At 47.4% G+C, this 26,626-nt stretch overlaps 1 protein-coding gene across 5 annotated transcripts in view; it reads left to right on the top strand.

The window, feature by feature from the left end:
* Window positions 1-26,419, top strand: part of PAK1 (p21 (RAC1) activated kinase 1) — a 69,962-nt gene extending 43,543 nt beyond the window's left edge. For all 5 annotated transcript variants that reach the window (XM_062639180.1, XM_062639178.1, XM_062639176.1 and 2 more), the window contains 13 exons: window positions 3,236-3,336; window positions 4,903-5,050; window positions 6,162-6,199; window positions 7,811-7,927; window positions 8,195-8,369; window positions 11,715-11,778; window positions 12,675-12,723; window positions 14,462-14,574; window positions 18,267-18,384; window positions 18,860-18,959; window positions 21,201-21,397; window positions 22,784-22,921; window positions 25,260-26,419. In XM_062639180.1, the coding sequence (XP_062495164.1) occupies window positions 3,236-3,336; window positions 4,903-5,050; window positions 6,162-6,199; window positions 7,811-7,927; window positions 8,195-8,369; window positions 11,715-11,778; window positions 12,675-12,723; window positions 14,462-14,574; window positions 18,267-18,384; window positions 18,860-18,959; window positions 21,201-21,397; window positions 22,784-22,921; window positions 25,260-25,346 (1,445 nt within the window). In that variant the 3' untranslated portion in view covers window positions 25,347-26,419. The remainder of the gene's footprint in view (window positions 1-3,235; window positions 3,337-4,902; window positions 5,051-6,161; window positions 6,200-7,810; window positions 7,928-8,194; window positions 8,370-11,714; window positions 11,779-12,674; window positions 12,724-14,461; window positions 14,575-18,266; window positions 18,385-18,859; window positions 18,960-21,200; window positions 21,398-22,783; window positions 22,922-25,259) is intronic.
* The last annotated feature ends 207 nt before the right edge of the window (window positions 26,420-26,626 follow it).

The following is a 26,626-nucleotide window of genomic DNA, read 5'->3' as shown; positions in this document are numbered from 1 at the left end:
GGGGAGGCCAACAAGGGGAGACATCCTGAGGGTTATCTTCTACAGGTCGCTGGGTCAAGAAGGCAATTCTAGTTGAAGGCTCTTTGGAAAGTGTCTTTTCCATTGTGCTGCCCCTGTGCATGGTCAGAGCCCTGGTTAAAGGGCTCATAGGAGCTTAAATCCTGGGACTCAGACATGTTTGCACGCTTCCATTTAGCTATGGAAGAGCTTCTGCCTAAGAGCTCATCTCAATCTCCCCTCTGGCAGGTTAAAGCCATCCCCTTGGCCTGTCCCTATAGACCCTTGTAAAAAGTCCCTCTCCAAACACAAGAATCTCTTCCTGCTTCTATCCTGCAGTGTGTGTGTTGAACACAAACAGAGAGCTGGACTGACAAAGGCCATTATGCTATTTAATCAGGCCCTCCAGAACTGCTTTTATTGCTCTGTGTAGCTGAGGCTCGCTCAGGCCATCATCTCCTGCTCGGGATAAATTAGCAGTCAGCAGTGATTTCAGTTTCCTGCTTCAACAGCTACTGGAGCAGTTGGTTGCAGAGACATTTATTGGCATTTGGATGTGTGGCAGGAGCTCAGGCTGCCTGAATGTAGAAATAGAAACCACCAAAGTGGGTTGATTTCTGGGTAGCACCTTAATGCCCTTGAGCTTTTTTAGGGATACTTTCAAATCTACTGTGGCAGTTATTCTGGACCACATGTGGTTGTGCATCACCCATGCAGCACTGCATAGCAGTGCTAGTACAGGCTCCCTCTTCTTCCTCACCTGAATGATGGGCTTCCAGGCTGAGCTGACACCTTACTCGTTAGCATGCAGGAATGGGTTGAACCTGTAGAGAGGGCTGCAGCCTATGGTGCCTCTGATGGCTCTCTCTGCATCTCTTTTCCTCTTGCTTTCCATCCATCACTAGCACGTGCAGCTTTTTCTGTGTACCTGCTGGATGCAGCTGCTTGTCCCGTATCTGGCAGGGCTTTGTGCTGCAGATGCTCACCGTCTGCTAACCAGCAGCTGCTCTGTCTCCTTCTAGCTCCCACTCTGTGATGGCTCCTCCAGCCTGGCAGCTTTCTCTTCTCCCTCTCCTTGCCAACTCCACTGCTTTTCTGTGATTCAGCTTCCCCCATCCCATTTGTTTGAAAGAGGGATCCAAAACAATCTGTTCCATCTTCGTGTCCCACATGGAGCATCTGATCCTCTTCTTTCTCCAAAATTACTCCGTGCAGCAGGAATGACACACAGAACAGTGCCAGAGCTGGAGCTGAAGGAAACGGGATGCCCCATCCCTAGCAGTGTTCAAGGCCAGGTTGGACGCAGGGGCTTGGAGCAAGCTGCTCCAGTGGAAGGTGTCCCTGCCTGTGGCAGGGGTTGGAACTGGATGAGCTTTAAGGTCCCTTCCAACCCAAACCACTCTGGGATTCTATGATTCAGTCCTTTGGGGTGAGTCCTGACCATCTCTGCACAACTCACCACCAGCAGTGCCTTAAATAAGTGCAATATTGAGTGTTAGCCTCAGAGGTTTCCGACATACCTGGGCTTTGGCATTCCTGCTGCCAAAAATGCACTGAGGAATGTCAGCCACGACACAAATCCTCTTTGGCTTGCGATAAAAAGGTAGCAGCTGGGAAGCAGAAGTGGTTTAGTCACTTCTCCTGGCTCTGCTCGGTTTGTAGCTTCAAGCAGCAGCAAATCCGTGTAGAACGTGGCTCTTTCTCAATCTGATCTCAAGTTCTTGAACACAGTAACTATGAAAAGGGAAGTGGAGTCCTTAATATGTGGTGGATCTCCTTTTCGGGCCCATGGCAGGGGGTTGGAACTGGATGATCTTAAGGTCCTTTCCAACCCAAACCATTCTATGATTCTATGGCTGAACTTAATCCAAGGCATGATGATAACCTCATTTGTAGACCTGACTTTAAAGTGCATCTGCTTTGATTTATTGCCTTTCCTGTTTCTTCTGCTCCTCACCTGGCCCATTCTGCCGTCTTGCTCTGCATCTTCAAAGCTGCTTGTTGAAACCACATCTAGTTCATTTTGTGAGCTGGAAAATATAACTGGCTTTGCTCATATAAGATTTGTAGGGGATACGTGCTGTATTTGGGGAACTTCATAAGAAGTAGCTTGAAGGAAGCAATTAAAAAACAGTGTTTGTAGTTAATTTTGACCCTGTCTTAATATGAGGCGAGTGCATATTTAACAGCCCATAATATTTTGGTTTCTTAAAGTAGCTTTAGACAACATACCAAGAAATGTGTTCAAAACTGCATGGCTTCCACTTATGCCACTGTAGTGCTATTGACTCTGACCTGTGTAAGTCTGAGTGAATGTTTTAGGTACATAGCGCTTGTGCTGTTGAGTTTAGCCCAGCTGATTGATGCTTGACATACTCAAAGTACAGTTGCCTTGTCTTGTGCTTGTTCTGTGTTCATTCATAGAATCATAGGATGGTTTGGGTTGGAAAGGACCTTAAGATCATCCAGTTCCAACCCCCTGCCATGGGCAGGGACACCTCACACTAAACCATGGCACCCAAGGCTCTGTCCAACCTGGCCTTGAACACTGCCAGGGATGGAGCAATTATCACGTCTCTCGGCACCCTGTGCCAGTGCCTCAGCACCCTTACAGTAAAGAACTTCTTCCTTATATCCAGTCTAAACTTCCCTTAAGTTTGAACCTGTTACTTCATGTCCTATCACTGCAGTCCCTAATGAAGAGTCCCTCCCCAGCATCCTTGTAGCCCCCTTCAGACACTGGAAGCTGCTCTGAGGTCTCCATGCAGCTTCTCTTCTCCAGGCTGAACAGCCCCAACTTTCTCAGCTTGTCTCCATACAGGAGCTGCTCCAGCCCCTGATCATCCTCGTGGCCTCCTCTGGACTTGTTCCAACAGTTCCATGTCCTTTTTATGTTGAGGACACCAGAACTGCACACAATGCTCCAAGTGAGGTCTCAGGAGAGCAGAGCAGAGGGGCAGGATCACCTCCTTCGACCTGCTGGTCACGCTCCTCTTGATGCAGAACTTTGCATTAAAAACCCTGTTGTTTTGTGTCGCAGAACTTTGATTTTTGTTGTCCATTTGCTGTGGCTGCTCTGAAGTGAGGTGACAAAGTTCTTAAACTTGCTGTTTGCCTGCCCCAAATCAAATCCTATGACTAGCAAAAAGGGGGGGATCATTGGGTTGGTGAATTGGAAGCTATGGGGAAGGTTTTAATTCCTGCTGCATTTATGGCTTGTTCTTCTTGTCTCTTCCAGCTAATAAAAAGAAAGAGAAAGAGCGGCCCGAGATCTCCCTCCCTTCAGACTTTGAACACACGATTCATGTGGGGTTTGATGCAGTCACGGGAGAATTCACAGTAAGTGAATGTGGAGGAAAAGAGAGCTCTGTGGTTTGGCTTATTGCTGGGAGGAGCCATTAATCTTTGATGTAGTGATGCTGGAAAGGCTATTACCATCGTGCATTTGATCTCCTTTGAAACACATCTGCAGAGGTTACCCACTAATTCCTGCTGAGAGACTGTTTGTCAAACTTGGCACATCCCAGGAGCCCAGGCTGCCAGCCAGCTTCACCTTTCCTGTTGTTTTGGCTCGTGTGGACAGCAAAACATGGTATAGCTCTCCTCCCTTTGCCTCCCTTCCTCTTACAGAGCTGCATTAGGTCCACAGCATACTCTGTGTCCCCCAAGTGGGGCTCTGAGAGTTCCCCTTTGGGAGACACACAGCCATGTGTAACTGCTGATGACAAAATGTGTGTGTGTGCTGGCCTAAGGCAATGTCACATGCTTTTATGGCTGGTTTTATTGACATGAAAAACACTATGACCACCGAGTTGTATTTCATCATCTTATGCTTCTTAATTTCATTATGAGATAGTATTTTATAGCAGCAGCAGTTGTTTGTGAGCAAGCTGGTTTTACATGGCTTTAATATGCTTCTTTTCAGGGACTTTGCTCTCCTCACCTCTTTCATATGTACAGTTGTTTTTCATGCCAGCCTCTAGACTTGCCCAGGTTAACCTAGATGTACCCAAGTGGTGCATCCAGCATCCTTTTGAACAGGGAGGGTAACTTTATGCCGGTCACTTGCCACTTCATCTCTACAGACTTATTCTTGCTGCTGAAAGGGCACAAGTCTGCTTGTACTTCAGATGTGTTTGTTTTCTGGCTGAAATGATGTCTCTGTAATGAAATTCTGAGCTTCATATGTGAAGTTAACATCTCTGCATTCCCAGCTCTGGTTACAATAGGCACCAAACCACTGAGCTCTAGTGCTACGAGAAGACCTAAATGAATGTTGCATGTCCATTGTGCTAGGTGCTACACAGTGTATGTTCTATAGACTTCCTTGGATATATGTAAATCTGTGTGTTTAGGATGTGTGTAAAGGTTTGGGGTTTTTTTGGGTTTCATGCTCTTCCTGAAGTGCAGCATTTGGGTCTGCTCCTTTCTGGGTTTTGAGTTTTGGTCTTCAAAGGACGTGGGACTTGTCCACAGCCTTGTGAGCAGAGTTGTGTTTGCATGTCTGTGTAAGAAACGTGTGACTTGTAACTCCTTCTCTTCCTTCTCTTCCTTCTCCTCTCCTTCTCCTCTCCTTCTCCTCTCCTTCTCCTCTCCTTCTCCTCTCCTTCTCCTCTCCTTCTCCTCTCCTTCTCCTCTCCTTCTCCTCTCCTTCTCCTCTCCTTCTCCTCTCCTTCTCCTCTCCTTCTCCTCTCCTTCTCCTCTCCTTCTCCTCTCCTTCTCCTCTCCTTCTCCTCTCCTTCTCCTCTCCTTCTCCTCTCCTTCTCCTCTCCTTCTCCTCTCCTTCTCCATTTTCCCTGTTTCCCTCACAGCACAGTGTAGCTGTGGTACTACTCTAGTGGGTATCTGTGTGCTGCGAACATGTTGGTCACTATGAGCTAACAAGGTCCATCAATCTCCCCCCAGGGAATGCCAGAGCAATGGGCACGTTTACTGCAGACTTCCAACATCACCAAGTCGGAGCAGAAGAAGAACCCTCAGGCAGTGCTGGATGTGTTGGAGTTTTACAACTCCAAGAAGATTTCCAACAGCCAGAAGTACATGAGTTTCACAGGTACATGCTGATTGTCTCATATGGCTGCTTTGTCCAGCTTTCCATTAGTCACTATGTGTGGGGTTTCCTTCCTTTAATCAACAAGTACATCTGTCTTACCAAGGAAGATGTGAGTGAGTGGCTGCTCAAGCATCCCTCTTTCTTCAACATGTTGTTTTATTGATCCTGATGCCTAGCATAGCTGCAAAAGAGGAGTCAGTCAGCTGGCCAAATCCCCAAACCACACAGGTTTTTGGAAGCTTCCAGCTGGAAGGCAGATCCCAGAGTGGTGGCATTGTGTTCCCAGTGATCCCTGGACAAACAGGCAGCTACATTTTGCACCAGTTCTGCTTTCCCAGCATTGTGTGTGGATGTTGCTTCATGCATGCTTGGGATGAGGGTCTCTTTCCTCCCATGTTTCATGATTGAGGAATACTCTTCAGCTGCCAAGTGCTTGTTTATTGCTGGCTGGATTCCTCTAAAAATCAGAGCTGCCAAGGTTCTGTGCCTTCTTTGCACGGATTACCTGCCCAATGGAGAACATCTCCACCCACCACTCCTTTTCTCTTTCAACTGTAACTCACTCCCTTTATATTAAGCCCTGCTTTGGCTCTTCCAGGAGGATAGAGCCATGCCACCAGAACTGGTATTAGGAAGACTCCAGGCAGGGTTAAAAGCACAAATCTTCCCTGTATGTGTGTGAATAGTCAAACAAGAAGCCCATCAGTTGACTCGTGGGTTCCTCTCATTCTATTCCAGGAAGCTGAGGTGGCTGAGAGTGAGCATCTTGCAGGTCTCAGGCTAGCTGCAGTGCCTCAGCTGGTGATCTAGCCCATTGGCAAGATTTTGCATATATGGATGGAGACAGTATTCATTCAGGTGTTGCTCTGGGAAGTTACACCCTCCTGCAGCAGGGATTTGGAGCTCCTGCGTTTATCTATCAGTTCTTTACCCTCTATTCCCATTTTTTTTACCCTCTATTCCCGTATCTGCCTGGTGTCAGCTGGAGGTAATGCCAAGGTTTCAGAGCAGCCTTTTTTCCTTCCTCTTCCAAAGGGAGCTTGTCCTTTTCTCCTCTCCCCACTGCTACTGCATGACAACTCATTTATAATGGCTTTACTATCTCTTTCAGATAAATCAGCAGAGGATTACAATTCATCAAATACATTGGTAAGCCTGATATTCACATTCTGTCTCGAGCCTGGGGATGAAAACCTTGCAGAGAGTAGTTAACTACATGTAAACTTCCAGTTTGCTTGGTGTTTTAAAATCTGAACTATACACATTTGTATAGCAAAGACACGTTTATAAACCAAGGCATGCTCCTTGCACCTTTTCTAACAACAACTGGGGGAGAACCGAGTAAGCAGAAGCAGCTTTTATTAGTGAATAATGAATAGAAATTAGGCAATTAATGAATAGAAATAGTTGTGTTTCCATAGAAGTCAGTCTGGTTTTGTAGCTCGAATTTGACAACCACTGTGTCAGGTTTTATAAGTCTCTATAAACATCTCTGATATAAAACCCAATTAATTACTAACTCACTGTATCTGATTGACCATAACTGATGTTGGTTACTGTGGATTAACCAAACTAATCTCCAGCAGATCAGGAAATAAAAGGTTCTCCTTCTCTCTGCTCGACCTTTACTCTGCCCGTACCAGGGCAGGCACCACTCCTGTTTGCTTTGTTAGGTGCAATATGTTTCTCTAGGTGCGTGTGAGATGGAAGAAACCAAACCTAATCAGATGAGTCATAAACCCCCACAATTACCTCATCTCTTGCTTTCTCACTGCCATGCCATTGCCTGGAGTTGACTGGTTCTGCTCCCTTCCACAGGCAGCGTGTTCAGATCTGACCATTTGGGACTCTCTATGAACAGGAGAGTTTTTGCTGTTGTTCATTCATTGCACATCCACCCTGGGGAGTTTACAATAGCTGAGGCTGTTGGATTTTATAGTCAACCCTGAAAAAAGCAGTAGTTGCCAATCTGCTAAGATTGGTTTTGGAGGACACTGGATAAACTTTAGTTTTGGGTCTATACTGGTAGAAGGTGTCCCTGTGCATGGCAGGGGGTTGGAACTGGATGGGCTTTAAGGTCCCTTCCAACCCAAACCATTCTGTGACATTCAGGAAATAGGTTGTTTTTCTTGTTGCTTTTAACAGGCAAAGCTTTTGCGTTATGTTATATATCATTAACACAAAGCTTTTGTTGTGTGAATGATGTATCAGGGTGCTGGTGACACCAAGTATTATAGGTTCAGTGAAATACTGTTGCTTTACCCCTCTTATACAGAGAACTTAATTTTGACACTCTTTCCCCCTGCCACTCTTAGGGAACTGGTGATGCATGAGCAGAAAGGGTCTAGTGGGCTGAGGATCTCACCAAGTGTATTTTGAGATGTTGATAGTGTAAAGATGCCATGAACTTCAAATCCAGCTTCAAATTTAGAAGGTTAAAAGTGACTTTTGTTTCTAATCACAGCATTGCAAAAAAAAAAAAAATCCAGATAATTTTCTAGACCACTTACAAAGCTTTAAAAAAAAATTAGAATTCTTCATGTTTTTCGTGAAATTTTCTTTTAGAAAGCAATTTTAAAAGGGATTTGGAAAGATTTTACCAGGTTTTGCTTCCAGTATCTCTCCTTAGCTCCGTCGCCATCCCAAAGCTGATGATCACTCAACCTCCCAACTTGTACAGAACACATGAATATTTTAATGCTAATTCAAGCAGTTAAAGATTTCTTTTTCCTTTTTTGCTGTTTGTGTGACCACGTGCAGAATGTGAAAGCTGTCTCCGAGACCCCTGCAGTGCCCTCAGTGTCTGAAGATGAAGATGATGAAGATGATGCAGCTCCACCCCCTGTGATAGCTCCGCGACCTGAACACACGAAATCTGTGAGCAGAAATATTTCCTTCAGCCCCCACCACTGCAGTCAGAGACGTGTCCTGACTGTGTTCCCTCATCCATGGTGCTGAGCCCTTCTTGGGAGCAGGAGGGAGGAGGTTGGAGCCATTCCTTCTGGCTCAGCACCTTTGTTTTATCACCTATTTGTGGGGGACAAAGTAGCTAGAGAAATGCAGCCCTGACAGCATCAAGAACAAGAACAATGTGAATAGAAGTGTTTAAGTCTTCATCTAACATGTTTCTCTCGACAAAACTAGATCTACACCCGCTCTGTGATAGACCCTCTGCCTCCTCCTACCAGAGATGTGGCCACCTCTCCTATTTCTTCTCCCTCGGAAAACAGCACAGCGGCACCCGATGCGCTGGTCAGGAACATGGAGAAACAAAAGAAAAAGCCAAAAATGTCAGATGAGGAGATCTTGGAAAAACTAAGTACGTTCCTCCCTTTAAATTCCAGGTCCTGCTGTGTTGGTTTCTCAGAACTTTCATAAGCTGCAATGTTTTGACAGTCCCATTTTGAGATCCCTGACTGATGCCGTTGCGTTGTGACTGCGTGCCAAAACTGGGGGCAGATGTAAGGAGGGAGCATAAATGTAAGCTGAGCACCTGTGATGCCAACTGAAATCCCCAGGGAGTCACAGCTCCTCAGGCTCTGCAAAACAAGCCCTGAATAAGTAACATCTACTTAACTGTGAGGTCTGAGTTTGCTCCTCATGATATTCTGTAGCTCTGGAGTGTGGATATTGCAGTGTTAGACAAAGTGTCTAAAAGATGGAGAGAAAACGCATCCCTATGTTCACCTTCCACAATACCATGGTGTAAAGGCACTTGGTTATTCTTAAGTGCCTTGACATTGTGTGGGCACCCAAATTAGTGGTGGTTTTTAAGACAAATCCATCATGTTTCTCTGTCGTAGTGTCTTTAACAGTTCAAGTGCTGCCTAGTATTTCAGGGTTATGCTGTAGCATATACAACAGCTTAACCAGCTCTTCTGTGCAGCTGATTGCTGTCCTCAGCCTGGGCCAGTTTCTGTTAGGGTAGAGCATTTCTAATCCTTTGAACTACTAATCCTGCATTAATTGCAGCCGTGCCTTGCTTGTCAGTTGATGTAAATTGTGTTAGCACCTCTATGGTCGGGCTGATCTCCTGGGTTGAGGGTATAGCCCTGAAGGTCAGTATTATATGAAGCAAAGACTAACTGCTAGATGAAGGAGAATTTAATCTGAGGGTATAACTTAAAAGTAAACCAGCACCTGAGTACCTCATTCCTCTAAAGAAAGCTTCAGTTGAATTGATGGCATGTTAACTGGACCTACTGGAAAACTCACACACAGCGTTTCTAAGTATTGACTTCACAATCAGAACCCAGGCACCATTAAGGATTCAAGCCATTTTTGTGACCAGGTAGGACAAGCAGGGCCTATGGCAGGAGAAAAAGTGCAATCCTAATGCAACTACACTCACTTCTGTAAGGAAGAGGAGTGCAAGTGCTGCTCCTAGGAGTGTTGGGAGGCAGATGTAACTTGTGACACCCTCCTTGCTCCAGCAAGTGGTGTTCAGTGCTGAACTGGTGATTCTTCAGCATTGAGGATACGGAACTGTTGGAACAAGTCCAGAGGAGGCCACGAGGATGCTCAGGGACTGGAGCAGCTCCTGTATGGAGACAGGCTGAGAAAGTTGGGGCTGTTCAGCCTGGGGAAGAGAAGGCTGCATGGAGACCTCAGAGCAGCTTCCAGTATCGGAAGGGGGCCTGTAGGGATGCTGGGGAGGGACTCTTCATTAGGGACTGTAGTGGTAGGGCAAGAGGTAATGGGTTAAAACTGAAACAGGGGAAGTTTAGATTGGATATAAGGAAGAAGGTCTTTACTGTGAGGGTGCTGAGGCACTGGAATGGGTTGCCCAGGGAAGTTGTGAATGCTCCATCCCTGGCAGTGTTCAAGACCAGGTTGGACAGAGACTTGGGTGCCATGGTTTAGTGTGAGGTGTCCCTGCCCATGGCAGGAGGCTGGAATGGGACGATCTTAAGGTCCTTTCCAACCCAAACCATTCTGTGATGCTATGATTGAGGGATTTCGCTGTAGATACCCATGTGTGTGTGAAGTTCAGTGGTTGCTGTTAAGTGTCAGCTTTTGGGTATGGGCTGGTCAGAAAGAAGCAATGAGGTTTTAATCCTGTTGTCGACTGGTGTTTTTCCACTGAGGGCAGTGGCGCTGTACTTGTGCAGACGTGCAACCTTCACATCTTTTGGTTTGACATGTAACTACAATGATTAAAATCTTAAAGCACATATGTATTTACACATACTGAAGATGTACAAAGGTTAAAAGGAAGCTGATAAAACTCTCCGCATTATCACAGCATTGGTGCAAGCATTACTGAATCCTCGCCTGGCTCTTTGGAAGGTAGGAAACGTTGCCCCATTTGAGGGATGAGAGCATTAAACAGGGCAAGATTAGCAACTGCCTCTTGTCACTGCAGCATTCTGTGCTGTCACTGCCTTGGGGAAGCATTTCCCTGTCTCACAGTCTGTACTTGGAGCCTGTGTCAGGCTTTGATGGAGAGTTTATGAATATTTGCCCAGGAATTCTTGTCCTCAGGGCAGACAGCATTGCTTCCCTAATTGTACAGTGGGTTTATAAAGCCAGATTGCTCTTCTCTCACTCCTTTCCAAACATGGGCCCTATTCCCTTCCTTTACCTCTGTCTGCCCTAAACCCTGTAGGTTTGGCTGCTCTCCAGTGCTGTCTGAAAATAGCCTGCTCTTACTCTGCTTGCTACTGCATTTCTTGGCCTGATGACCACGAGCAGTTCCTTTGCCAATATACATCTGGTTAGGCTCAGCCCTTGGAAAGCAGCACCATATGTTGGCAGCTTGGGTGACTTGCAAACAGCAGCTCGGATGCAGCTCAGCATCCCTTGATCCTATTAGCCACCAGGGTGCTGTTAGAGAAGAGGCTTGCTCCCAGCTGAGCTCTAGGGAGTTGTTGGCTGCGATTTCTTCAGCCTAGAAAGGGTGTGATTCCTGCGTGCCTCAGGGGAGTTGTGAATATCAGTTAATGTTTGCAGGGGGTGTTGAGCTGCAGCGATGCTCCTTTTGACAGCTTCTTCAGTTCACCCCTTGGCAACTCACCATGTGATTTGCAGGTCCCTGGCACATCAAGCTGAGAGAGCTGGGCTGGGGCAGCCTGGAGAAGAGAAGGCTCCTGAAGGGGAGAGCTGAGAGCAGCTCCAGTGCCTAAAGGGGCTCCAGGAAAGCTGGAGAGGGGCTTGGGACAAGGGCCTGTAGGGACAGGCCAAGGGGAATGGCTTTAACCTGCCCGAGGGGAGACTGAGCTGAGCTCTTGGGCAGAAGCTCTTCCCTGGGAGGGTGCTGAGGCGCTGGCACAGGGTGCCCAGAGAAGCTGTGGCTGCCCCATCCCTAGAACTAGATCAGGGATGCAGATCTGTTATTCCTGGTGTGCAGTTACCACTTTCAAGGGGAATACACCCACCTCCGAAGCCTGGAAACAGAATATCATAGAATCATAGAATGGTTTGGGTTGGAAAGGACCTTAACCTCATCCAGTTCCAACCCCCTGCCATGGGCAGGGACACCTCACACTAAACCATGGCACCCAAGGCTTCCTCCAACCTGGCCTTATGTGCCTCTGGATTCCTGATGGGTGGTTCACAATGCTCAGCAGAGCCCACTGTGGCCAAGGGGGTGCTCTTAAAGTACAGCTAGTTCTTAAAGCTGTTCCACAAAGTCCTTATAAAAGCCTCTTATTCTCTTTTGTAGGAAGCATTGTGAGTGTGGGTGACCCCAAAAAGAAGTACACGTGTTTCGAGAAGATTGGACAAGGGTTAGTACATCCTCCTCTTCTCTCCTATGCCTTTCCTTATGCTAAGAAGGAAGTGCTGAAACCAGTGAGTTTGCTGTCAAAGCTGTTGGTGATGCTTTGGAGAGTTTCTTGTGTTTGATTGGGGCTTTTTTGCTTTCTTGCATGTTTTTGGTTGTTTGGGGAGGGGGGGGTTCACAGCTCCTCTCCCTTTCCTGGCAGTGTCTTGAGTCACAGGGACTGTTGGGGTTTTTTTTGTGTGTGTGTGGTTGTGTTTTAATAGGAGAAAACACATCATTAGATGATCAGGTTGCTAAATATAGCAGCAAGCAGGGAAGGAACTGCTTGTTTTCAGTGTGCAAGATGATATTCCGAGTCAACTCTCCTGGACCATGGGTCTTGTGCCCCTCTTGGCACAGGGGTTAGGGCAAAGCAGGGGTTGTAGGAGAGGTTATAGTGAGGCAATGAGTGCAGGTCACTGAGATCTGCTGTCGGCTCCCTGTGCTGAGGCTCAGACTCCCATTTCCCTCACTACAAAGGCCTCATTTTGTTTGCTTTAGCTGATGCCGGTTGCTCTGTAATCACGTTGGGCAGTCTGCAAGCTGGGGCCATGCCAGCTTAAATGGGATCAACTCATGGTCCTACAAGCCGCGTTAAGTTGCTGGTTTAGCAGCAAAGGTTTGGGTGATCACAGTGCCCCTTATTAAGAGCTTTGTTCCCCCTAAGTTCTTTGGCTTCTGCTCCAACAGCAGCCTTGGCTCAGAACTATTTCAGATGTTATTTACCATTGGAATTATTGCATGAGAAGGAATGAGAGTGAGAGCACTTCAGAGACAAGGGAGAAGGGGCATGTTTTAGGCTCTCAGTCTTGCTATGAGGCACTAATAAGTGTTTGTTTCTTTCTCTTCTCTCTGATTTAGAGCCTCAGGTACAGTTTACACAGCAATGGATGTAGCTACAGGGCAGGAGGTAAGTGCTGCCAGGATACCACAGCAGCGGAGTTTGGATCGTGTGCTAACAGTTCGAGTTGATGCTGCAAGACAAAGATGGTCTGTCAGGGCTCTGTGGCTTCTTATGTTTAATGAAGTATTTATGAGGCAGAGAACTGGGAAAGAAAGGATTTCCCAAGTGTTGGTTCCTGAATCATTTTATATTTGTAAAGAAGCTTTCTGTGACCACGAAGGCTAAAAGCAAACGTTCAGACTGGGTAGTTCCTCTCTTCATCCCCAAGATTCCTGCCTGTCCCCACTTAAACTCTTTATGTGCTTTATTGCTTCCTACACTTACAGTAGTTGACTTACATAGAAATAGCTCCTCTCCCACCCTTTGCCCACTTGCTTTCTGCCCTTGAATTGAGAGACAAGGAATGTCTTTCTATGGTTTTCTGCCCCTTCTGCATATTGAAAAGCGCCCTGCATGTTGGGTGCATGCATAATAAAGTAGTGAGGGATACTCAGCATCTGTGGAAATCATTAATGCTAGATGGAGGACTTTTAAAGAGGAAAGCGTATGCATTATTCCAGATATATTTATGGAAGTCTGCAGCAAAGTGTGTCTGCTTTGCATTGGTACAGCAGCAGGGTCATGCACCAGTAAATGTCACAACTGTGCTTTTGCTGAAGCTCCTTCACCCCCTTTTCCAGTTCCTGAAGCATTCAGACAGTTTAATCACAGCCCTTGAGGAAAGAGCATTGCAGTTAGTTGGAAGCAATGAGGAATTTTACAGGAAGAGGAGGAACTCTTTTGATGGTTTTCTGCCTTCTTGCTGGATCCCTTCAGTGACTCCCTCTGAACAGGAGTGAGGAAGCACAGGAGCCTCTCTGAAGCATCCTTAGTGTCGCTGTGGTCTTCCTTCATCTGCATCCTATGCCTTCCCTCTCCTCTTCTGCCTCCTGCCGTGCTGAGTAGTCTGATTGATTTGAAGGCTGGCTGAGAGCCAGGTGCTCTCATGACACAGTGGAACATAGGAGTTAAAACATGCTGTTAAAACCCTCCTGCTTTCTGCATCTATACATGCAGAGTAGATACCCTGAAGCAGGCAGAAAGCTACTCAGCCAAAGGGCTACAACAGGCAAATCCATCCCTAATGCCTTTGTATGTAAATAACTGGGAACAAAGGTGAATCTTGATTCGGTTCTTCTCAGCCTTTTATCTAAACACTGATGCTTCTTTCCCCCAGGTCTTGCTGGGAGAGAAAGAAACAGATTCACCACCTCAAAGTACTAAACTACCAGTACTCAAACTACTAACTCTTCCTAGTGTTACTTACACCCTCCATGCATGGCTGCCCTGCTGTAGAGTTCTAGAAGCAGAAATGTGCATGGAAGCAGGGAAAACACCAAAAACCTTCCATAAACTTCCAATCCAAACTAAAATTAATAGGAATCCTTTAAGAAATAAAAGGTTTCTGTCACACCAGTCCATATTAGAGTAGGAGATCTCTCTCTTGTTATCAAGAAGCTGTAGATGGAGGTGGCCATCCAGATGTGACATAGAGGTCCAGTATGAAAGTTTTAATTCCCCTCATCCTTTTTGGCTTTAAGTATCTTCCATCATGTGTGGAAATGAGCTGGCTGCAGGAATTGAGTTACTGAATGGCTGAGGAACCCATGATGGACAAAGTGTTTGGGACTACAATCATCCAACACTGGGCAGGTTTCGAGGGGACTCCTGTGATAATGCTCTCTTTGGTCTTTGTTCACTGCAGGTTGCAATCAAACAGATGAATCTGCAGCAGCAGCCCAAAAAGGAACTGATTATTAATGAAATCCTTGTGATGAGGGAAAACAAAAACCCCAACATTGTCAACTACTTGGACAGGTAAGTCATGGTTTGAAGTGCTCACAAAGGGACTTGTCACTGTCTTGAGTGATGCTGTCTCAGCTTAAGGCTGGTATATGACAACCTTGCATTGCTTAATGCACATGGCAGTGCTGGGGTGGCTTGGTGGTCTCCCTCCATATCCCAAGAGAAACAGGTATCTGAATCAGTTCTCATGGAGTATTTAGGTTCTCTTTAAAGACGCTGGCAGCAAAAGCATTAGCAATATGCTCCTCTGGGCACCCTGAGAGCATCGCCACCCTCATAGGGAAGAACTGCCTAAGATCTCATCTCAGCCTCCCCTCTGTCAGGTTAAAGCCATTATCAACACAGCTTTGGTGCATTGTGTCAAGCCTGTGCCATTCACCTTATGTTTCAGAGATAGCTAATTCCAGTAGGGCTGCAGCCTGATTTTCAGGCAGCACCAGAATCTCACAGTCCTGATGAACTGCAGGTTTGCTCATTTTAGGGTAAAGAGAGAGCCTGCATAGGGCGAGCTGCAAGCTTGGCAGCTCTTTTGGAAGATGCACTGGAGAGATGTGACCTAGAATCTCTTTTGGGAATCTGAGAGAGTATTTGCACATTTGCTTGCTCTCTGTGTGCATCAAAATCTTATCAGCTGTTGCTTTTAACAGATTTCTTTAACAGGCTTTTAATGTCTTATTTCTTGTGTACTGCAGCAGTTGTGTCCTGTGCAGAGCGGTGAAGAGAGGCTTTGCTGGAGGGACAGAGAGTCTGCTCCTGAAATTCTGGGGTGGGATGTGTGTGTGCAGGGAAGTGATGCTGGGCAGGGGCTGTCTTCTTTCAGAAAGGAGATTACCTGTGTAAGATGAAGCAAATGGTAAAGAAGAGCTAGGAATTATAGAATCACAGAATGGTTTGGGACCGTGATCACGAGACCTCTCAGATCCATGCTAGTTCCACTAAAACTGATGTCAAAAGGTTTGCATCTGTCCCCAGCACAGCATAAAATTATAGCATGGGTTTGGATTGGAAGGACTGAACTCATCCAGTTCCAACTTCCCTAAGAGCTCATCTCAGTCTCCCCTCGGGCAGGTTCAAGCCATTCCCCTTGGCCTGGCCCTACAGGCCCTTGTCCCAAGCCCCTCTCCAGCTTTCCTGCAGCCCCTTCAGGCACTGGAGCTGCTCTCAGGTCTCCCCTTCAGGAGCCTTCTCTTCTCCAGGCTCACCCAGCCCAGCTCTCTCAGCCTGGCTCCAGAGCAGAGCTGCTCCAGCCCTCGCAGCATCTTCATGGCCTCCTCTGGCCTCGCTCCAACAGCTCCACGTCCCTCTTGTGCTGCTGCCCCAGAGCTGGATCAGGGCTTCAGGGGGGGGTCCCCAGCAGAATGAATTGCATCTGAGCTGAAACTGTTTATTTCCCCTGCCTGATCTGAGGCTTTGTTTTGGCAAAGCTGTTTGAGAGATGTGCTCTTCCCATTAGAGAGCATGGCTGAGTACATGCACTTGCCTTGTCTGGCTGGCACATCCCAGCTGCTCACTCTGCTCTCTTGTTCAAACTTCCAGCAACAAAAGCTTCTGCTTTTGTCCTCCACTTTCTCTCCCTAATCTTTCTCAGAGGGATTAGCTGTTCTTTGAGTGCTGCAATTGGACAGAGTGGCAACTAGGATGAACGGGGGGATTCTTGCCCCTATTATGCCAGGATCCTGTTGCTGGGGAGCTTGGTCCCTCCTGCCTGGTCTATTGTGCCTGTTTGAATTAAGCTGCTGTTTGAATGCTGCTTACTGGCTTCTGCCTATTGCTGTTGCAGAAGAAAGTACAAGGAAGGATGTACTGACCATTGCAGGACCTGTTCTTGACATTGTCTCCACTTCTAAGTCCTCAATAGGGATGCAAGAGAGTCATTGGCATAAACCATCTCTCTTGCTTCTCTTTGCCTCAGCTCCTGTCCTTATGCCAGGGTTTCCTAATCTTTATTCTCTCACCTGCTTGTCCCACTTGCTCGTGGTAAAGAGAGCATTTCTGCTGCAGTGTAAGCAGCCAGTGTGGCACAAAGGTGTGCTGTGACATTTAAGGTAGTGACATGGCCTAATTCAGCTGTACTGAGGAGCTGAATTTAGAAGCATCTGGCTCTGAAGCATGGGACACCAGTATTCCTGTGCAGACAAGCAGCTGTTTATGCTGGTTTACTTTGTGGAGGTGTCAGTGTCTACTGCATGGAGGCCCTCAGAGTCCTGCTTCCAACCACAGGCAGCAGATCCCCAGTGTCACCCAAAGCAAAGTGCTGCTTTTTGGTTTCTTCCTTCTCACTGAACTCTCCTTAACCCAAGAAACCCCACAAATCCTCTACTTTAAGTGGTAGCCACTGTTACCATCACCCCATCCCTGAACTCAGCTAGGGCTGGAAGGTCAGGGGATAAAGCTGAAGGTATATGACAGTCATACAGCAGAGCACACTGATTTCTTTCCAGGCTGACTCGTGTTTGCATATTGCTGGTGTAGAAATCTATAAAGGATGATCTTGCACCTCTGAAACCATAGTTCATGAAGTCGGTCAATAAGAAAGGACTACAAGTGAGTGGTGTGTGTGATAGGAAGGGCTTGGTGGACACCTTCCTAAGGCATCTAAGCCTAGGAACACCTTCCAGGAGTAGACACTACCTGCTCTTGCAGACGGATGGCAAGAAAGCTGTAGGCCACCTCCTCCTTCCTCAAAGGCTTTCATCAGCTTGTTTTTACTGCCAGCCTTGATTTGGAAGCTGTGGGTGCCAAGGTGCAGCACCGTGCTGTGCCTGACAGCGCATGGGGAGCAGCATGTAGGTGTATGGGCTTCCTGGTGGTGTCAGCAGCACTGCTGAGAGGGTGGGTTTGAGTCACGCCAACAGTGACGGGCAGCTCAGTGACTAAAAGTGGCCTCTGCTGCAGCAGGAGAGTGAAAACATCCCTGAGACAGCATCACCCAGGCTTGTGAAACGACGTTTGCTTGGCAGCAGCTTGCAGGAGCCACTGTTAGTTCCACCTCCCTGCGTGCTGCATCAACTTGATCAATTATTGGGGTGCCTGGGTCTTGGCATGTGCCTTTGGCTGCTCATGGCACAGCTTTGGTTCCCAGTGTGATTCTTGGCTTGCTCCATCCCTTCTGGCTGCAGAAAGATTCCAGCTTGCTAACAGCACAGTCAGCCTGGAGGAACGTGGGAGTGATGGAGCCCCTTCTGCCTGTTTTGTAGGGATAGAACGAGGGGGAATGGCTTTAAACTGTCAGAGGGGAGACTGAGATTAGACATTAGGAAGAAGTTCTTCCCTGGCCTCATTCAAAGCCCCTCTCCAGCTTTCCTGCAGCCCCTTTAGGCACTGGAGCTGCTCTCAGGTCTCCCCTTCAGGAGCCTTCTCTTCTCCAGGCTGACCCAGCCCAGCTTTCTCAGCCTGTCCCCATAGCAAACCTGCTCCAGCCCAATTTTATGGCCAGGAAACTTGTAGCCTGCTCTTCCATTACCTTTCTCATTGACTTTCTGCACTCACCCTTCTCTCTGCTCGTTCAGGTTTTGATCAGATCCTCCCCTGTACAGAAAGTACAACAAGTACCTGATGCCCCAGTGCTGTTAAAAGCACTTCCCAAGCCTCATGATTCCTCTGTGTTTCTAAGACAGCTTTAAAACCCAGTGTGTTCTGGCTAGGTAAATGGTGGCATGCTCACACTTGCTGATTTTAAAACCTGGTTTTGCCTCTTTCTTCAGTTACCTTGTAGGAGAAGAGCTCTGGGTGGTCATGGAGTACTTGGCAGGAGGCTCCCTAACAGATGTTGTGACTGAGACCTGCATGGATGAAGGACAGATCGCAGCCGTGTGCCGAGAGGTAAAGCAGCACTTGTGCTTGGAAGGAGCCACAACTGGGAAAGGGACATGGGCCTTCCATGAGCTATCACTGCCTCCAAGGGAATAGCTGTCTTCAGCTCCTGTAATGCAACAGTCATTGCAATAGCTCCTGCAGTAGCTCAGAGGATGGGTTTCATCCGGGAGGTTGCAGCATACAGTCCTAATACATTTCACCACAGAGGGAGGACTAGAATGCAAAATGGGCTTGGAATCCTTGGGTTCTCTTATGCCTGCTCTTCAGGACTTCTGGGACTAACTCGTCCTCCTAATCCCAGTGGGATATCTCTCTGTAGCCTCGCACACACTGAGGATATGAAAGTCTCTAAGACACCATGCCCTTGCTCCTCAAAATGCACGTTCTTAGACCGTGAGTTGGCTAATTGCGACTGGTGAATGATTTCATGCACAGTCAGAATATCTCCATTCTTTTATGTTTCATTTTGGGTTTTTTCCAGTGTCTCCAAGCTCTGGAATTCCTCCATTCAAACCAAGTTATTCACAGAGACATCAAGAGTGACAACATCCTGCTGGGAATGGACGGCTCTGTCAAACTAAGTATGTGGGGACCATCGCTGGTGATGACTTGAGTTGTCAACCCAAGTCTCTTATCTGCTCTGAGACAGGCCCGTTAGGGAGATGGGTGTTGGAGATGCTTGATGTGGTGGTGAAGAGGCTGTGGAGATGCTCCTGTAGGGATTTTGTGGCACTGGCTTTAAGGGAGATGGGCAATCATGAATCCTTGAGAATGGATACCAGACTCCAAGTGAGATTTGGGGTTTGTTCATCTGGTTTTGTGGGCTAAGATAACTGTATTTTAATGCTACTCCAGTCTAGAAAAGGAGTGGATTGAAAACTGTGTAACTAGAAAACACTTCATCTTCCAACTCCAACCCAGACTGACCTCTAAACATTGTTTCCTCCTTGTGTTATCACCACTCATGAAGACCTTGAGACCCTTTCTGCCCCTCGGGTGCTAAGGTGGCTGTTGTTCTTATCCTTGCCCATGTGGAGATAAGGCTGGAAAGCAGTGAATGATTATCTTCCACCTCTCACTTTAACAGAACTGTGCTCCTTTTCTCCTGCTCTCACTTCTGTTGGCTGGCACCCAACAGGCATAAATACATCTATTTTTGTCAGCACTGACAGCAGATATGACTCAAAATTCACACAGTGCAGATATGCTGAGTAAGAAGGTGGGGGATTTTTTTTTGCACATAATTGCTTTTTGGACTAAAGCTGTACTTTGGAGCAGTCACATCTCTGGAGTGTTAGCAGTGAATCAGGGCCAAAGTGCTCTGTTCTTATGGAACAACTTCTTTGAGCACACTCTGCAGGTACTGGGCTGTGGTTTAGAGAGCTAAGTCCCTGTGGATATGATGCAGTAACCTTCTGGACCTGAGCTGCTTATTGGCTCTGCTGGCCATTTCCTCTCGTCATGAACCATATGTACCTTCCCTGGTTGTTACCCTTGATGAAACCTCAGTGAGGGATCGGGATAATTTCCATCATCCTGCCTAAAATTAGAGCCGTGGTGCCACAGGGGGTCAGGATGGGCAGTGCCTCTCGCTGGGTGCAGTCTGCTGGGCTCGCAGGAACAGAAGGAGTTTTCTCTTGGTAAGTCAAATACAAGTAGGAGACAGGACCCAGCAATCTCTGTGTGAGGGCTCCTCATCTTTCTGTCTATTCAAGTTAAAAATCAGTATAAATTTAGGTACTTTAAATTTAGTTTGGATACTGTTTGCTCTGTAAAGCAAATCCTGTTTGAGGGATGATGCATCTACTGGGGAAGTGCTGTCTCTGGGACTGCAATATCACAGAACCATAGGATGGTTTGTGTTAGAAGGGACCTTAAAGCTCATCCAGTTCCAACCTCCTGCCACAGGCAAGGACCCCTTCCACTAGAGCAGCTTGCTCCAAGCCCCTGTGTCCAACCTGGCCTTCAACACTGCCAGGGATGGGGCAGCCACAGCTTCTCTGGGCAGCCATGAACAAATACCACCAGGCAATGCAGTATGTGGGTTGGGGGATGTATCTAGGTCAGACTGTACATTCATTTCTTTTTTAACACACCCAGAAGCAGTCTTTAAGCCATATATTACATAGTGTGTTACAGCTGCATAATGCTGCAAGCACAGTCAAGGGTTTCAGCATCTTATTTACTAATCTCCATCATCCACATAAGCAAGTCTGTGATCCTCATGGCCTTGCTGGGTCAGATTGAGAACCCTACCTCTCAATGCCATTTTCTGTATTAGAATCATAGAATCAAGGTTGGAAAAGCCCTTTAAGCTCATCCAGTCCAACCATTCCTCAGCACTGCCAAGGCCATCACTAACCCATGGCACTGAGGCCTCGTCTCCACAGGGTGTGAACCCTTGCAGGGCCGGTGACTGCAGCCCTGCCCTGGGCAGCCTGTTCCAATGCCTGAGCACCCTCTGGGGCAGGAATTGTTCCTCAGCTCCATCTAAACCTGCCCTGGTGCAGCTTGAGGCCGTTTCCTCTTGTCCCATCCCTTGTTCCTTGGGAGCAGAGCCCAGCCCCTCCTGGCTCCATCCTCCTCTCAGGCACTTGTAGGCAGCCATCAGGTCCCCCCTGAGCCTTCTCTTCTCCAGACTGAACCCCCCAGGTCCCTCAGCCCTTCCCCATCACACTTGGGCTCCAGGCCCTGCACAAAACCACCCCTCCTTGCACAGTTGCAGCAGGGTAACCACAGCTCTAGCATCTGTAAGCATTGTTTTGGAGAAACTTGCTGATTTTTGTGTCTCTTTCTTTCCCCCCCTACTCTTTATTTTCCAGCTGACTTTGGGTTCTGTGCCCAGATCACTCCTGAGCAGAGCAAACGCAGCACCATGGTGGGGACCCCGTACTGGATGGCACCTGAAGTGGTGACACGGAAAGCCTATGGCCCCAAAGTGGATATCTGGTCGCTGGGGATAATGGCCATCGAGATGATCGAAGGAGAGCCCCCCTACCTCAATGAGAACCCCTTAAGAGTAAGCGAGTATCTGTTGTCCTCAGGTCTTTGCTAAGTGACTCCTCCAGCCCCCTATCTCCTTATATGCCATAATGAAAAGATGGAGTACTTGTAGTTATAACCCATAGTTTGCTCTGAAGCAGAGGTGTGGGTTCTTCCTGTGCAGACCCTCTGGTCAGCTCTGGTGAGTTAGGTCATGCACACTCATCATCTTCCACTTTCTGGAGATGCTGATAGAGGCAGAAAGAGAACCTGATGGCACCAAAGCAGCTGACTTCTTGAATCCTTGTGCATTCAGTAGGGAAGAGTTGTCCTTAAGTTCAGGAATATGACATTACTGTTCTATAAATGGAGCTTTTTCTTCCTGATGATTGTTCCTCCTTGCATGTCCCAAATAAAGCGACAAGATTAATACACCTTTGGCAGGGCTTAAGCCTCCTGATATCATTCCCTTGCTTAGTTTGTAATGAAAGGGGTGATGCTGTCAGTTTGTAGGGGTGTAACTGCTCTTAACACAAGCCAGGTTTATGGCTTCTCCCTCAGCTACACAGGATCTAGAGAGATTCTGTTTAACTTTTGTCTCCATCTCTTGCTCTGGAACTGATTTTGGGGAGAGAAGAGCAGCAGCAAAGAGCGAAAGGAACTGGGTGTTGAGTTAAGGGAAGGTGGCTGTGTAACAGGGCTTTGGCCTCGTTTAACTCGTGCCAATTCCCAGGCTATCAGCCTGCTCCCATGGGATGTGCTGAGTGATGTGCTCAAAGGGGCTGATTTCCGTTCCTTTTGAAAATTCATCCAGGAATTTTCTTGCATGAAATGCAGGACTGGATGGAATTCCGAGTCCCTTCATTCTCAGAGGGGGTGTGTGTGTCGATCCTACAGCCCCAGACAGTAGCAAAGCTACTTGTTTCTGGAGGATGTTCAAAGCTGCTTGAGGATCTGCCTATTGTGAGGAACCAACTGCATCTTCCTCATGGTGAAGTTTTAGGCCTGGTGCACTGGGGCAAAGTACTGAGAGGAAAATAACCCTGTTTATTCAGGGGTACTTTCCCATGAGGATATAGTTATTGCAGGAGTCTAGCACTGCTAGAGTCATGCCAGTTAACTTCCCTCTATAAACACAGTCTGGAATGTTGGTTTTGTCCTCCTAATCCCTTGAGAGGACTGCAGGATGCAAACCCAGATTAGGAGGGTGAAACAATAAAGGATTGGATCCCATCCATGTTAAAACAGGGCTGGCAGCTATTCTGTTTGCTGAAACTGAAGCATTGATTAGTCACCCTGATAAGGTGGGATTTTCTTCCTCTCCATTGAACAGAGACAGAGGAGAAATGGGTGTCTCTGTAATCCAGAGATGGAATTTGACCTTCATAACCTCCTGTCTCTTTGGTGCTTGTTTTTGCTTTAGGCCCTGTATCTCATTGCCACTAATGGGACTCCGGAACTGCAGAACCCAGAGAAGCTTTCCCCCATCTTCAGAGACTTCTTAAACCGTTGTCTTGAAATGGATGTGGAAAAGAGAGGTTCTGCCAAAGAGCTGCTGCAGGTAGGTGATGGGGAACAGGAATCACTGTAATCCTGCAACCACAGACTCATAGAATGGTTTGGGTTGGAAAGGACCTTAAGACCATCCAGTTCCACCCTCGTGGCATGGGCAGGGACAGCTGAGTGAGGCCAGGCTTACAGCAAGATCTTGTTTGGGGTCTGAAATACTGCATCAGCAGAGCTAAGGAAACCTACTAGAAAAAAGACCAGCAAAACCCAACCTCAAACCTAGATCTCTAATGAAGTGTTAGCAAACTACTCCCTTTCTATGCTGTGCTTGCTACTAGTGGCAGCTGTGCAGTGTGTTCTGTAACCAATGTGCAGTAATAGCTGTGCCCCGGGCCTGCCAGATGCTGAGCCCCTTAAATCCTGTGGCTTCTTCATACATCTGGCCATGACATGTGTATGTGTTGTCGTGATCTTGATGTGCTGTTCTGATTTGGACAGCAGGAGGGCTTCAAGCTATTGGTTGCTTTGGTTGTCTCCCTCCTGGTGGAGGGATCATGAAGCTCTTTGGATTATTCACAGCTTGCATTACCTGGGGCAGTTTGGTGATACCACATTTTGCCAGACACTACTCCATAAAGAGGTGATGGAATGAAGTTTGTGATGTAGCTTAACCACAGAATGGTTTGGGCTGGAAAGGACCCTAAAGCTCATCCAGCTCCAACCCCTGCCATGGGCAGGGACCCCTTCCACTAGAGCTGCTTGCTCCAAGCCCCTGTGTCCAACCTGGCCTTGAACACTGCCAGGGATGGGGCAGCCACAGCTTCTCTGGGCACCCTGTGCCAGTGTCCCGTCATCCCATCATCAGTTACTTCACTGAAAACCTGGGGTCTTTAGTCTGGCCTCCTGGTGAAAGAGGAGGGCCAGGCTGCCAGGCTTCCTGCTGACACGGATGTGAGGAGTGGTTCATGCCTTCCTTCTGTCAAAATTTGCTCTGGGGGTGGAAAATGCAGCTCTTTGTAAAATGAATCTGGGATCGGGGGCACCCAGACCTCAGCTGTGAGACAGTTCCCATTTTTGTTTTCCTTCTTTTCAGCTGCTTTGGTGCACCCAGTTTTGGGTGTGTTGCTGCCTTCTGAGGCTGTAATGAAGCATTAATCATGGTCAGAATGGCAGTAGTTGAAAGATGGCTTTTTCTACTGGACTTTCCAGCCCCAAAATACCAGGGAGTGGTAACGTTCTGTTCCTTGGAGCAGAACACTTTGACCATAACATTTCAGCCCAGTTTGAAGTACTTTGTAGTCTCTGATGGTTTTTTTCCCTTCCATCTTTGAAGCATGTTGCCTGGGGTGGTTGTTCCCTCTTGATGCTCAGAAGTCCTGTGGGATAGAGTTGCTTTTTGTTCTCACCACAGTTGGTGGGCTTGCCCTACATGGGCTCGCTGTCATCTGAGAGGTGTTGTGATGATCAATATTGTTTTACTTAACAGAGCACCTTGTGTAGGAGACTGAATGGGTTCTGTGCTGCTCTCCGAAATTCCAGCTGCTTTGCACAGTGCAGGGATGGTAGCGATAGGACGAGGGGCAATGGGTTCAGACTGAAACAGGGGAGATTTAGGTTGGAGATAAGGAAGAAGCTCTTTCCTATGAGGGTGCTGAGGCGCTGGCACAGGGTGCCCAGAGAAGCTGTGGCTGCCCCATCCCTGGCAGTGTTCAAGGCCAGGTTGGACACAGGGGCTTGGAGCAAGCTGCTCTAGTGGAAGGGGTCCCTGCCCGTGGCAGGGGTTGGAGCTGGAGGAGCTTTAAGGTCCCTTCCAACACAAACCAGTCTGGGGTTCTAATATCTGTAAAAGACTAAGGCAATGCTTTTACCAGACCTGCGATAACAAGGAAGAGAGGAATGAGAGGTGATTCCTGCAGGGAGCCCTGTGCCTTGTGTTTGAAACCAGCAGGGTTTTTTTTAGCACACCTTTGTTCCACACTGTCTTTCACTATAGAATCTTAGAACCTGAATCATAGAATCAGCTAGGTCGGAAAAGACCTGTGGGATCATCAAGTCCAACATTTACCCCAGGACTACCAAGACCACCACTAAACCATCACTGAGGAAGATAGATTATTGCAAGACTTTATAATTCCCCAGGGGAATTCACTGAGTTTTGGCTGGTTTTGAACATGTACAAACACCAGAGAATTTACCTTGTGTTGGGTGCAAACCTGGCCATCACTTCAGGCAAGCCCCAGAAGTTTATGGTGGTATCAAGACCTTTTGGTTTCTCCTGTCCAGAGGTCAGAGTAAGCTGCTCAACTCACCTGGGTCTAAGTGCCAATACTTTGAATAGCCACAAGACTTCTGGGTCACATTTAACCCTTTCTCTTTATTCTTTCTCCTAGCACCAGTTCCTGAAACTCGCCAAGCCTCTCTCTAGCCTCACTCCTCTGATTATTGCAGCTAAAGAGGCAGCCAAGAACAACCATTAAAGTGATGGACTCAACACAAGTCGTCGTGTCAACGACTTTGAGATGCTCATTTCAGAGACTGGATTACTGCTCCCTCTCCCTTTCTGCTCCTTCTTCACAGGGGGCTTCTTACAACTGATCTGCCCTCAAGGGTGCCAGTGCTATTGTCACTGAATGTGGAAGGGCACCCAGCAGGGACATCTTAAAGAGTGAACTGCCTTCCCATCCGTGTGATGGGAGAGGGGAAGAGTATTTTGTATGGTTGAGAAGATCTGAGAACGTCTGATCCTGACCTACATGTAGCGAAGCCAGTTTGCTTCCATAGTTCTTACTGGGTTTATTTGTAAGAATCATGTGGAGCCTTAGACCATGCTTATTGTAATAAAGGATATCTTTTGCTGCCTGGACTTTGCCTGCTTCTGCCAAGCTGCTGTTACCCCGCTGAGGCTGCTTTGGAGGACTGGAGGAGAGAAGGAAGGAAGCAGCAGCCATGTGAAGAGTGCAACAACCAAAGGGGGAATGAGGATGTGAATGCGCATCCCTCCTTCGGCACCGCTGGATCCTTAGAGGGAGGATGGAAAAGCCTCTGTGTGCTTCCTGCAGCCATTGGAGTATCTAATTCATGGATGATCTTTCTGCCAAATTGTGTGGATTGGGGGTTCCCTCCCCTTTTAGTTTCAACTCAACAACATTTCTGTGTCCTAGAAGGTGAATCACAGGAAGAACTGTCAGCCAGCTCTATTTTATCAGCGCTACGAGGCTTCTTAGAGGACCCTTGCCCTGTGTTCTGAAGCAAACAGAGCAATTACTGCGATAAAGATAAGCTTTGCCAGCAAAATGATGTGGAAAACTCTTGGTTCTTAGAGCAAGTCCAACGGAAACCAAACTGATCATGGATGCTGCTGTCTTGGAGACATTAATTTTTGGGGAAATGAGAGTGGTTTCTTTACGCTACTGATTCCTTCGGTGTCCAATAGTCTGCAAACCAGGGAACCCGGACCTGTGAGAGGGGTTGGTTGGAAACACTGGGCCCATGTTCAGCTGTATACTGATTTTTTTTTTATCTTCAATAAAATGACTGCTGAGTTTCTTAATGTGGGGCTGAGGGAGGTTTGGAGAGGTCACTGTCAGCAGGCTGGGCTGTTGGATGCTCTTCGCATCGACACCAGGTATTTGAATGCATTGGATGAAGCAGTATAACCTTGCCTCTTACCCCTTCTCCTGTAGTCCTTTGGGAGAGCAAGTGGCTCTCAAAGGAGTAACTTTACCCATAGAGAAATCTTCTGTATTATGTGTCTATG

Source organism: Pezoporus occidentalis, unplaced genomic scaffold (assembly GCF_034315485.1).
Source record: "Pezoporus occidentalis ecotype Australia unplaced genomic scaffold, CSIRO_AGI_Poc_V1 ctg6, whole genome shotgun sequence".
Taxonomy (NCBI): domain Eukaryota; kingdom Metazoa; phylum Chordata; class Aves; order Psittaciformes; family Psittacidae; genus Pezoporus; species Pezoporus occidentalis.
This window is presented reverse-complemented; position numbering and strand designations above follow the sequence as displayed.